The sequence below is a fragment of the Odocoileus virginianus genome, chromosome 11 (assembly GCF_023699985.2).
Source record: "Odocoileus virginianus isolate 20LAN1187 ecotype Illinois chromosome 11, Ovbor_1.2, whole genome shotgun sequence".
NCBI lineage: Eukaryota > Metazoa > Chordata > Mammalia > Artiodactyla > Cervidae > Odocoileus > Odocoileus virginianus.
In genome coordinates, this window is record NC_069684.1 from 46,609,490 (window position 1) to 46,622,577 (window position 13,088).

Sequence of the window (13,088 nt, forward strand, 5' to 3'; positions counted from 1 at the left end):
TCTAGCTGTGGAGCACTGGCTCTACCGTTGTGGCATACACAACTACTTGCCCCATGTCAGGTGAAATCTTTCTGGACCAGGGATCGAATCTACGTCCCCTGCATTGGGAGGTGGACGCTCAACCACTGGACCACCAGGAAAGCCCTAGAAATGCACGTTCTTTTAGACATAAACATTGAAAAGTTGTTCCAGGCAATGGAGATATATGGACAAATGAAACAATTCCTGTCCTCAAGAGCTTACAGTTTGGTAGGTGGAAACAAGTAGAATCACTGTAAATCAACGTGAAGGTCTGTGTGTGTGTGTGTGTTTGTTAGTTGCTCAGTCAAGTCTGACTCTTTGTGACCTCATAGACTGTAGCCCTCCAAGCTTCTCTGTCCATGGAATTCTCCAATTCCAGGAGAATTCTCCAGGCAAGAATACTGGAGTGGATTGCCATTGGCTTCTCCAGAGGAACCTCCCAACCCAGGGATCGAACCCTGGTCTCCTGCACTGCAGGCAGTTTCTTTACCGTTTGAGCTACAGGGAAGTCCTTGTGAGGGTCAACACCTCAGAAGAAGGGGTTGACACCGAAAGCTTTAGGGAGCACATGACCTTCAAGGAGGTCACTGACAACAGGGAGGGAACAAATGTGTGTGGGAGGGTGAATGTTAAGAGAGAATGTTAGAGGAGAGAAAGGCATTCCAGAAAAAGGAAACTGAAAGCAGCACAGGAAAAGGTAAAGCGAGTAGTGAGCGTGAAGACTAAAGCTGGGGTTTCCCACATTTATTTCAAAGGCCTTCATCACCTACATGAAAAGAGGGTCTTGAAAAAACAAATAACCAGACCATAATGATCATGACATTTAAATATACATGAGTGCTAATCATGTGTTGGTGTTCAGTCATTAAGTCACAACTAACTCTAGTGAATCCACTGAACTGTAGCCCACCAGGTTCCTCTGTCCAAGGGATTGCCGAGGCAAGAATACTGGAGTGGGTTGCCATTTCCTTCTCCAGGGGATCTTTCCAACCCAGGGATTGAATCCACATCTCCTGCATTGGCAGGTGGATTCTTTACCACTGAGCCACCAGGGAAGTCTGTGCTAATAATTACTCTACTTTTTGGCATTAAGAAATTATTGTTCATGATTATATTCATTTTATATAAATATCTATCTTCTGAGCCATTTTGTGAGGATTCAATTGTAGTCACTTTCAAAGAGAATGCTGATTGGAGCACCACAGGAATATCTTCTACAGAAAAAATACTTATTTTAATACAGAATATTAGTTTTCTTTAGGATTTACTGAGGGATTATAGAACCAGAATAAACATATAAAAACTCAGCTAATCAAATCATTAAATACCTTATATTTTGAAGGCCTCTTAATATTTACAGTTAAGTTTATAAATGGTCTTTACATAAAATTAAGTCATTTAAATTAATATACACATGCATTAAAGGGGCTTCCCTCCTGGCTCAGACAGTAAAGGATCTGTCTTCAACGTGGGACCCAGGGTTGGATCCCTGGGGCAGGAAGATCCCCTGGAGAAGGAAATGGCAACCCACCCCAGTATTCTTGCCTGGAGAATCTCGAAGACAGAGGAGCCTGGAGGGCTAAGGTCCATGGGGGTCGCAAACGGTCAAACTACTGAAACCGCTTAGTACGCACATGGACTAAAAAACCATCTAAAACTAGTTTTAAAAATATATATATTCGCTCGAACCACACCATTAGGCATATTATTTAAAAACTATTTTTAAAAGAAAATATCCTAGTGAATTTGTCCTTAAAATCAGACATACATTTAACACGTTACAGCTTCCAAATTTCAGAAAAGCGAGATGTAAAACTTTCCCTCGGTAATTTTAGCTGGACATCTTGTCGAATTTCACAAGCAGGAACATCTTCATGTACGTAACAGTGGGCACAATACAGGCACGTCTTTGTTGCTATGAGAACCTCTATTTTGTATGAGAAATCGCAGCCTTGACGACGCAATGTTTGCGCCGATTTTACAACATGTTTTTCAACAGCGATTCAGCTCCACCAGTTAACACTCTAATAATGGCCCTCTGGTTTCCTCCCCGCCAGCCCAGTTTTCCGTCCCAGCTGCAGCGCTCGCCCGCCGTGCAGTCCCGGTCTCTGGGAGCCGGCTGCGAGCACTGGACTGGCGAAAACGCGGGCCGGAGGTGGGGCAGGATCGGATGGGAAGGGGAGGCGGCGGCCCTGCGGGTTGCTTCTGTCACCCCTCCGGAGTCAAGCTCTGCACCAGCTCTCCAGCTGTGTTTTAAAATCTGCAGTTAAAAAAAAAAAAAAAAAAGTCGAGCAACGCCTCATCCTAGCGTCCCTATGGAGGGGACGAGGAGAGCAGTGTGTCCCCAAATGGATCAGAAACATGGGAAAGGAGGGGTTCCGAACTTCATTATTAAATACTTCCTCTATACTAGAAAAATCAGGGTTCAGGGCTCGATACTGGGCAGAATAGGCTGAAGCCACAGACGCGGCTAAAAGGGTCGCGGGCGCGGATCCGGGCTTCCGAGCGCCACAGGGATCCGGCTGGAGCGGGGGGCGCGCGCGCTCGGAGCGTTCCTTCCCCCCACCCCCGCCCCAGGGTCTCCTTCCTCGGGATTCGGAGCCTCCCATCCTCCAGGGCCGACTCGCCGCGGGGCTGGAGGGGGTCAGGACGCCGCGACCTAGCTTAGCGACAGGCCTCTCCCCGGCGACGGCGCCGCAACAAGATGGCGGACGACAGAGACAGGGACGGCACAGGTAAGAGGCACGGCGGAGCGCAGCCCTCGCCGCCCGCCGCGACCCCGGGCGGTTGGTACCGGGGAGCTTCGGACAGAGTGGGACCCCCTACCTCTGGATCCCCACCCTCAGGGAGAAGGCTGACCCAGCCAGGCCTCGCCGCCCGCCCTGTAGCGGAGGCCCCCTCCCCGGTTCCAGCCTCCCTCGCCCCGCCTCCCCGGTCTTCATCCCGCCCCCCTACCCCCATCGTCCCGCCTTCGGAGCCCCGAGCCTCGCTTCCAGCTCGGGTTGCGGCTGAGGCGCCGGCCTGGAGCCCTATAATGGCGTCCTTGTTCACGGTCTCGAGGACACCGCCTCCAAGCCTGAGCTTGGGCTCTCGTCGCCGCAGGCGCCACGCCGGCAGCTACTCAGCCTCTGGGCTCCCGGGGCGGCCTGGGAGAGGACAGATCAGGCTGTGGGCGTCTGCCGTGCTCCTCCCCGGCTGCGCTGAAACCCCGCCCGGCCCAGACGGCTGGCGTTTGCGGCCACCATTTTGCCTTCGTAGAGGGGACGTGGGAGGACGACCTCGAGGTCACCGCGGCTGCTTCCGCGCCTCCAGGATCCGAAGTGTGCGCGCCACCCGCCTGGTGTCTTGTCTTAAGCGAAAAACAAGACAAAACACAAAAAAGTTTAATAAAGATGAAAGAGCAGACTCCAGAGGGAACGCGTAGAGCTCGGTGCGCAGGCCTGGTCTCTGCGGCGGCACCAGACGGCCCAGCGCGATCGCGGCGGCAGAGGCGGGACTGGGCCTCCGGTCGCCGGGTGGGAGGCGTTGATAGGTTTTCATGATTAGCGGAAAGAAAACCCGCTTATCCATGTTTATTTGTAAGATTATTACGTTGTTTTAATTCAGCAGTTTGATTAAAAGATTGATGCTTTTTTTTTTTTTAACCATCCTCCGTTAGTTGCTGAAAAATAAGTCTGAATTTCAGTAACTGGTGAACTCGTCGCTAAACCGTAAAGCCATTGAAACGGTAAACATCTTAGAAATGAAAAGAATACCCCACCTTTGTTCTTTTTTTGAGTGCTTGAAACACATCAGCGTACCATTTTTCTCAGCATGGAACAAAGATGTAATGATAGTAAGTAATATTTACAAGTGTAGAAGGCAGCGCTGAGGTATTCAGTCACTTGTCATGGTGATCACAGAAAAAAGGCGGAGAAACACACGGCACTGTGCCAAAGAGCTACGTAGTGACGGCAATGATACTATTTTTTTTTTTTTTCATTTTATGATTACGTTAGTCTGAAAAGCCAGACATTTTATAGATGTTACCTTCCTAAGATGTCCTTACAATTTTATTGTGCTGTTTTAAAAGTATAAGGTGCGTCCTAAGAAAAGGATTACTTTTTTAATATTAGTTTTAGAACTTTCCCCAGAGGGACTTCCCTGGTGGTCCAGCGGTTAAGAATATGCCGGCCAGTGCAGGGGACACAGGTTCCATCCCCCGTGGGGAAAGATTGCAGATGCTAGGGGAGCAGCTAAGCCCCTGCGTCACAACTGCTGAGCCTGGGCTCTCCAATAAAAAAAGCCCGGGCATGAGAAGCTCCTGCACCCCAATGAAAAGTAGCACCCCCCCTCCCCCGCTTGCAGCAACTAGAGAAGACCCGGTGCAGCTAAAAAAAAAAAAAAAAAAAGACCTTCCCCAGAAAGACTTACTTTTATTTATTAAAATTCTTATTTACCAAAAAAAAAAAAAAAAAAGGAAGACTTTCAGGATTTAAGTTAATCATGGATTTTTAAAAAACATTTGATTAGGTCAGTCTGAGGAAAAAAATGCACTGGTTATGCTGCAAATACAATTTGTTTTTCTTCATTAAAAAAGTAGATTGAAAGCTTTTTTCAGTTTTCAAAGATACTTTCCTATTTATAATAAACTATTTCAGAGAAGAAACAGTTCTGTCTATAGCCATAGAAGTAATGACTGTTAAAATCAGACTGGTGTCATTCATTCAGTTGACATGTGTTTAATGCCTACCATATGGAAGGCATTCTGATTAGGTTAGAACTTTGGAGGATATTTTTTTCTCCCAAAGAAGGTGAGCTATGTAAGGGAGATAAGACATCCACAAAAGGGAGAGAACAGTCAGCTGGACTGGGATGAGCAGCCCATGTGCCAGCTGCTTGCCAGGTGTGTTGTGTCCCCTTCTGATGTGGGCAGCAGCCGGGTATCACTGGGAGCTTGTAAGAAAGGAAGGAGCTCAGTCCTTGCCTCTGACTTACTGAATAAGACTGCATTTATGCATTCCTGCTGGTGAGCCACATGCACTAATAAAGTTTGAGAAGCGCTGTTACACGGTATATCTCAGTTACTCTTTACAACGGTCTTATGAGTTAATTGTAATAGCAGCTTGAAGGGCATGATGAAACAGAAGTATGTTGTCTTAAGGATAAACTAGAGACTCATTTGCTGATAACCATCTTTGAATACACGTATTTCCCTCACATATTTGATTCTCTGCGCTGAAGTTTCCGAAATTACGCCTGACCAATTAATCAGAATAGGCTAGGCTTTGAGGATTCACTCAAGCTAACTAAACTCATAAAGAGTGATGTACAAACCTGAATAATGATTTATTAATTTAAATTGGGGTATGTTGATATATCGATCAGGAAGCTGACCTCTGCAATGTCATATACTGTTTTATGTGTATAAAGCTTTTGTAGAGGGTAGATTTATATTTCTAAAGTTGCTTGATGAACATGGAATCAAGCAAAAGAAAGGGATGATTGTGAAGGCTATATTCATTACCTTATAAGCTTCAAGAGTGTGGGGATCATTTTCTTACACTCAGTGTCTTGCAGAACGCATAGCACATGGTAGGAATTCAATAAATATTGTCACATGCAGATAATTTAATTCAAAGTGTTTGTTTTAATCAAAGTATTATTTACTGTTTCCCCAAAGATCCACACCTAAAAGCATATACAATTATTGTTACAGATTTTCCCCCTTTTCCTTTCAAGTAAGCTATATGCTTTTATTTCATCTGGCTCAACAAACATTTTTTTTTTTTTTTTTGAGAGCCAAAAAACTTCATTGGCATGTCTTTAAAAAATAACAACACGTATATATTTTAAGTTCATATTTAATCTTGAATTTTTTTTAAGTTCTAAAGGATTAAGTTTCTGGTTAGTTATCATATCCAGCTCTTCTTCAACATTTAGGGATTAATCTTGGTACAAATAGAATATTGGTAAGAAATAGTAACTAAATCTATAATGGGCTATTTTGCTCTATTTATAAAAATTTTCTGTAGGATTATGTACATTGAAATCATGCTTAATTTGTAACATTTTTGTACCTTATACATAGTATAATTTATCTTTTTTCCTAGATTAAAAAATGTAACACATATTAGCTAAAAAAAGAATTTGAAATTCTAGAATCAAGTTAATTTTTTTAAAGTACTTAATTTTATTTGTTTTACTAAAAGTAGAATGTTTGCAATGGGATAGGAAAAATTATTTTTGAAGTTCTGTTATTTCTGTGTAAGCTTCCTCAGCCAGAGCATTATTTATTTATTTTTTTCTTTCCCTCTGTTTTGTTTAAAATGAGGAATCAATGCAGTTGTTGATTCTTTGGATCTTTAAATCTTATTTTAATGTTTCTATCTCTTAGAGACTTTTATGTAGGACTGGAAGAATCTTCTATTTGTGATTAAAATCATGTCTAGGAAACACACTGTTTAGGTATAACATTCTAATTTTTGGCAGGCCACTGAGTTTTGGAAAGCATGTCAGTTTTTTGTTTTTTAAATAAGACTCAGGTACTCAAAGTTCCTTCTAGGATTTATGATTTTTGTTTGTATTAAAATATTCTTTTCATTTTGAATGCTTTGATAATATTGCTTGGTAAAGCACTTCCAATTAAGGAATCAGCTCCTAGATGGAAGGAGTTTTATAATTTTGTTATGTGTTTGTTTCCCTGTATTGTGCCATTCCTCTCAAAACCCAGCATTTGGAAATCTAAAGTAAAAACTGAGATTACAAGTTAATGCTACTTCTTGAAAAGTGAACTGTTGATAGTAGAGTGTAGTACAAAATAGTAGAAAATGTGAGCACTGAAGTAAGATCTAAATTATAGTTTCCTCAAGCTCGATAAAATCTTAGCGAAAATACTAAATCTAGGGATCTTCAGGTTCCTCAAATGTAAACTGGAAGTAGTTATATCTATTTCATAATCTGTTATAATGTGGACAGTATCTTCATAGTCATTGTTACACCCTCATCACCCACCACAATGCCTGGCATTAAAGGAATGCTAAATAAATTGGGAAAAAAGTGGTTGGTATATTTTAGGGAATTAATGGCTGTTTAGTGGATTCCATATGTATGACATGAAATCTAAGTGTTCAGTTCAGGTCAGTCGATCAGTCGTGTCTGACTCTTTGCGACCTCATGGACTGCAGCACGCCAGGCTTCCCTGTCCATCACCAACTCTCAGAACCTAGTCAAACTCATGTCCATTGAGTTGGTGATGCCATCCAACCATCTCATCCTCTGTCATCCTGTTCTCCTCCTGCCCTCAATCTTTCCTGGCATCAGGGTCTTTTTCAATAAGTCAGTTCTTCGTAGTAGGTGGCCAAAGTATTGGAGTTTCAGCTTCAGCATCAGTCCTTCCAATGAATATTCAGTGTGATTTCCTTTAGGATTGACTGGTCTCCTTTCAGTCCAGGAGACTCTCAAGAGTCTTCTACAACACCACAGTTCAAAAGCATCAATTCTTCGGGGCTCAGCTTTCTTTATAGTCCAACTCTCACATCCATTCATGACTACTGGAAAAACCATAGTTTTGACTAGACAGACCTTTGTTGGCAAAGTAATGTCTCTGCTTTTTAATATACTGTCTAGGTTAGTCATAGCTTTTCTTCCAAAGAGCAAGCATCTTTTAATTTCATGGCTGCAGTTACCATCTGCAGTGATTTGGGAGCCCAAAAAAATAGAGTCTGTCACTGTTTCCATTGTTTTGCCATCCATTTGCCATGAAGTGATGGGACCAGAGGCCATGATCTTAGTTTTTTGAACATTGAGTTTGAAGCCAGCTTTTTCACTCTCCTCATTCACTTTCATCAAGAGGCTCTTTAGGCTTTGCTTTCTGCCATAACGGAGGTGACATCTGTGTATCTAAGGTTATATTTCTCCCAGCAATCTTGATTCCAGCTTGTGCTTCATCCAGCCTGGCATTTCACATGATCGTACTCTGCATATAAGTTAAATAAGCACGGTCACAATATACAGCCTTGACGTACTCCTTTTCCTATTTGGAACCATTCTGTTGTTCCATGTCCAGTTCTAACTGTTGCTTCCTGACCTGCATACAGATTTCTCAAGAGGCAGGTCAGATGGTCTGGTATTCCCATCTCTTTCAGAATTCTCCACAGGTTATTTTGATCCACACAGTCAAAGGCTTTGGCGTAGTCAATAAAACAGAAATAGATGTTTTTCTGGAACTCTCTTGCCTTTTGATGATCCAGTGGTTGTTGGCAATTTGATCTCTTGTTCCTCTGCCTTTTCTAAATCCAGCTTGAACATCTGGAAGTTCATGGTTCACATATTGTTGAAGCCTGGCTTGGAGAATTCTGAGCATTATTTTGCTAGTGTGTGAGATGAGTGCAGTTGTGCAGTAGTTTGAGCATTCTTTGTCATTGCCTTTCTTTGGGATTGGAATGAAAACTGACCTTTTCCAGTCCTGGGGCCACTGCTTAGTTTTCTAAATTTGCTGACATATTGAGTGCAGCACTTTCACAGCCTCATCTTTTAGGATTTGAAATAGCTCAACTGGAAATCCATCACTTCCACTAGCTTTGTAGTGATACTTCCTAAGGCCCACTTAATTTCACATTCCAGGATGTCTGGCTCTAGGTGAGTCAGATAATCACACCATTATCTGGGTCGTGAAGACCTTTTTTATACAGTTCTTCTGTGTATTCCTGCCACCTCTTCTTTGCTTCTGTTAGGTCCATACCATTTCTGTCCTTTATTGAGCCTATCTTTGCATGAAATGTTCCCTTGGTATCTCTAATTTTCTTGAAGAGATCTCTAGTCTTTCCCATTCCATTGTTTTCCTCTATTTCTTTGCACTGATCGCTGAGGAAGGCTTTTCTCTCTCTCGGCTATTCTTTGGAACTCTGCATTCAAATGGGTATATCTTTCTGTTTCTCCTTTGCTTTTGACTAGTCTTATCAAGTCCTTATATATTTTTTCAGCCCACTCCCACAACATATATCTTAAATTAACAAGATTGGAAGGAACAATAGAAAGATTTTACCAGACCCACTCCCATAATATAATTTTAAGATGACAGGATTAGTCAGAAGGTTCTTGTTAAGGAGAAACATGTCCTCAAGCAAGATGCATTGTTATATTGACTAAGACAAAGCAATGTAGAAAAGAACATTTGTCTTTTCCTCCTTGAGAGCCCCAGACCCCTTTCTCCTTCTCGAGGGCACCGGATTCCTTTCTCCTCGGGAACCCTGGACTTCTTATCATCCTACCTAGGAACTGACTCTCTCAATAAGACTTATATCACTTACTGTTAATTCCCTGGGATTTAGAACAGTTGTAGTATGTATTGTAGTCACTCTGTAAATACTTGTTGAAGGAATGAATGAGTGTAATGAAATAAGTTATTTTTAAAATGTAGCGATACATTTGGAGCTTAAGACCTGGTCTTGAACTTGGACACTGCTTTTGTTTTTTTTCCAGATTTCATTGGGCATGTCATTTAATTTCCTTAGACTTCAGTTCAAAGAGTTCTCGATCTCATCAGCACTTTGAAGTAGGCACTGGGCTAAATATTTTACATGAATTATGTTATTTAATTCTTTGAACAAACCTGTGTGAGAGAGACCTCTTATCCACTTTCTACAAATGAGTAACAGGGGCTTGGATGGTAAAGCAGAATTCTAGTTTCAGCTCCAGCACTAAGAGCTTGGAAGTCATCACCCCTGTTGCTGTAAACTGGAAGAAATACTTGGTAATTTTGGCAAATAGTTGAAGACTATGTGGTAGCTGTGCTAGTGAGAAACTTCTGGGAACCTACAGTCTTAGGAAGTCCCTCATATTTTTTTGGGTTTTACTTCCAGGAACCCCACCAGGCTGTCTGGTAATGGGACAGGAAAGACCTCCTTATTGCTCTAGCAGGCAGAGGGGGAAAGGAACCATTTTGAAATCTCCAGAACATTCTTCATAAAAAGATCTGCTTTCCATGGGGAAAAGACATTACCAGTGCCTTGTCCTGCCTATCTGTGTTTAGCCAGCCACAGTGCCCCATAGCCTTCTTATCTCATCTAAGAGGATGGGGAGAAGCTAAAAAACAGTTATAAGGGTCACATTCCAGAAACCCTGGTCATTAAAAAAAAACCTGAACTTTAATCATGAGATTATAGATTGCTTTTCTTCAACTCACACCTTATCACCGCATAAACAGGACTCAGTGTGATACCAGTGTTTTACAACTGAAAAATGTAAATGCACACTGTATCTGAGGAGGAATTCTGACAGGGCTCTGGCACTAGAGCTGCAGGAAGCAGGAGACGTGGCACACACCCGCCTCGTGTGCTCAGTCGCTTCAGCCAGGTCGACTCTGTGACTCCATGGACTGTAGCCTGCCAGCCTCCTCTGTCCACGGGGATCCTCCCAAGGATACTGGAGTGGGTTGCCACCCCCTCCTCCAGGGGATTTTCCCGACCCAGGGATCGAACCTGCGTCTCTTATGTCTCCTCCACTGGCAGGTGGGTTTTTTTTACCACTAGTACTATCTGGGAAACTCAGACACACCCTATTCCTAGTCAGACTGGCATAAAGCCTCATACTAATGACCTTCTGTCTCAATTCTTACTACCTGATGCATCAGGTGTGGTTTTTAACAGGAAGTTACAAGGCATGCTAAAAGATAAGTGGGACAACCTGAAGAGAAAGGAAGTATCAGAACCAGACTCAGGGACATTGTACACATCTTGGAACTATCAGATAAAGAATTTAATAACTATGACTAATATGTTAAGGACTGTAATAGAAAAAATAGACAACATGCAAGAACAGATGAGTATTGTTAAGTGGAGAGATGAAATCTCCAAGAAAGAAAAAGAAATATTAGAGACCAAATGCGCTGTAATGGAAATGAAAGAATGCCTTTGATGGGCCTGTCAGTAGACTCAACATGACTGAGGAAAGAGTCATTGAGCTTGAAGATGATGCCACTGGACACGTCCCAAACTGAATGCAGAGAGAGAATGAAAAACCAAAGAAAAACCAGAACATCCAAGAACTGGGACAATTATTAAAGGTCTAAAATACACGGAATTACCAGAAGAAAAGGAATCAAAGAATGAAGCACAAGAAGTATTTGAAATAATAACAGCCAAGAGGAGAGATGTCCCTGACAGTCCAGTGATTGAAACTCCACACTCCCAATACAAGGGGGTGCAGGTTTGATCCCTGGTCAGGCAACTAGATCCCACATGCTGCAACTAAGACTTAGTGTGACTAAATAAAATAAATAAATAAATGTATATATTAAAAAAAAATGGCCAAGAGTTTTCCAAAATTAATGACAGACACCAAACCAGATCCAGGAAGCTAACTGAACACCTTCAGGATAAATACCAAAAAGCTATGCCTAGGTATATTATATTTCAAACTGTAGAAAAGCAAAGATAACAAGAAAATCCTGAAAGAAGTCAAAAAAAGTAAGATGCCTTACCTAGGCTTCCTGTCAAACTATGTAAAGCAGGAGGGCGTGGACTGAAGTAGTGTTGAAAGACAGGTAAGGCAGTATGACCACGGCCACTTAGCTAACCTGAAACAAGGGCTCACGTTCAAGGCTCTCTGACTCCAAAGCCAGTGCTCTTAGCCTCTATACCCCACATAGAGAAGTCAAGGGGAATTTTATTATAAAAGGAAGGAAAACTTGGCCCATGATCTCCTCACCTGGAGCAGTAGTTCCCAGACTTTAATGAACTTCAGCATCACCTGGAGGGCTAGTTAAGCCACAGATTCCTAAGCACCATTCCCAGAGTTTCTGAACCCGTAAGTCTGGGGCTGGTGGGCTGAGGGTGGACTCTTGAGAATCTGTATTTCTAACAAAGTTACTGGAGGATGAGGATGCTATTAAAAACCATTGATCTAGAATCTAGGGTAAAGTTTCAATGTATTTCCTTCTGGGTTTTTTCTAGACAGATTTGTATTTTGTTTTGTTTTACGAATTTGAGATTATGTTGTATATAGTTTTATATCCAGCTTTTGTATTTACTATTATAAGCACTTTTTCATGTCATCAGTATTTATCAGCATTATTTTTAATAGCTGTATTTATTATATTTATGAATTATATTTACCTAAGCTTTCCCTGACTATTGATGTCTACATTGTTTTCAAATTTTCTGTGCCATAAATAATGCTGCAGAATAATGCTGCCACAGTAAATGTTCAATGAATGTCTTGTATCAAGAATCTTTTGACACAACTTTGATCTCCACTGTCTATCCCCTTTGGAAAAATGACTTCATTCCTTCTCCTCTTTGTTGGTTCATACTAGTTATTTATGAGTCACAGAAGATAATCTCATTTCTAAATTCTATGAGCACTTATTGTGATCCTTTTTACTAATTACATTATTTTCTTTTAAAAATGATTAATCAAAGATACATAATTGCCAGTCAGAGGTTGTGATTCGGGTAAGATACATATTTGCTTATTGTTTGTCTATCCTGCTACAGTGGAAACTTCATGAAGTCGGAGACTTTTTTTCACTTACTATTAATTCCCTGGGATTTAGAACAATTATAGGGTTTATTGTAATCAATCTGTAAATCTTTGCTGAAGGAATAAATGAACCAAGGGTAACATATTGAGTAAAGTAGTTTAGTGTCATCTTGCATGGTCTTTTCATGGGTAAATGTGTTTTTTGTTAACCTAAAAATATTGAAAATAGTTCAGAGCTACCCTCATTACATTTGCAGAAGCACTCACATTGGAAATTACATTTTAAAATCCAACTTCATTGTTTAAAATGCTAGAATGGCACTTCTGCTTCAACATGATGATTGAGTACACGTGTTTATTTTTGCCCTTCCTAAAATCCCACAGAATGACAGTAAAAGAATTAAAAAAAAAAAAAAGGCATAGACTTACAAAGATAAAGAGAATGGGAGAGGAGATAATAGGGGTTTATAAAAAGACATTACTAGAGATAGTAATTTATTAAATGGATGGATGGGTGGCCACTAACTTAGCAGAACCAAAGAAAATAAACATAAACCTGTGAAGGAGGGAGCCAAAAAGAAACAAACCAAGGGGAGTTGTGCTGC

The 13,088-nt window shown here is 41.5% G+C and overlaps 1 protein-coding gene across 5 annotated transcripts in view; it reads left to right on the forward strand.

Moving 5' to 3' along the window:
- The first annotated feature begins 2,631 nt into the window (after positions 1-2,631).
- Positions 2,632-13,088, forward strand: part of EFCAB2 (EF-hand calcium binding domain 2) — a 130,842-nt gene continuing 120,385 nt past the window's right edge. For 4 of the 5 annotated variants that reach the window (XR_002318161.2, XR_002318162.2, XM_070474404.1 and 1 more), the window contains exon 1: positions 2,632-2,756. Coding sequence is in view for 2 of the 5 variants with exons in the window: in XM_070474404.1 (XP_070330505.1) it covers positions 2,726-2,756 (31 nt within the window). In the remaining 3 variants the exon portion in view is untranslated. The remainder of the gene's footprint in view (positions 2,757-13,088) is intronic. The other variant, XM_070474405.1, reaches the window with a different exon arrangement.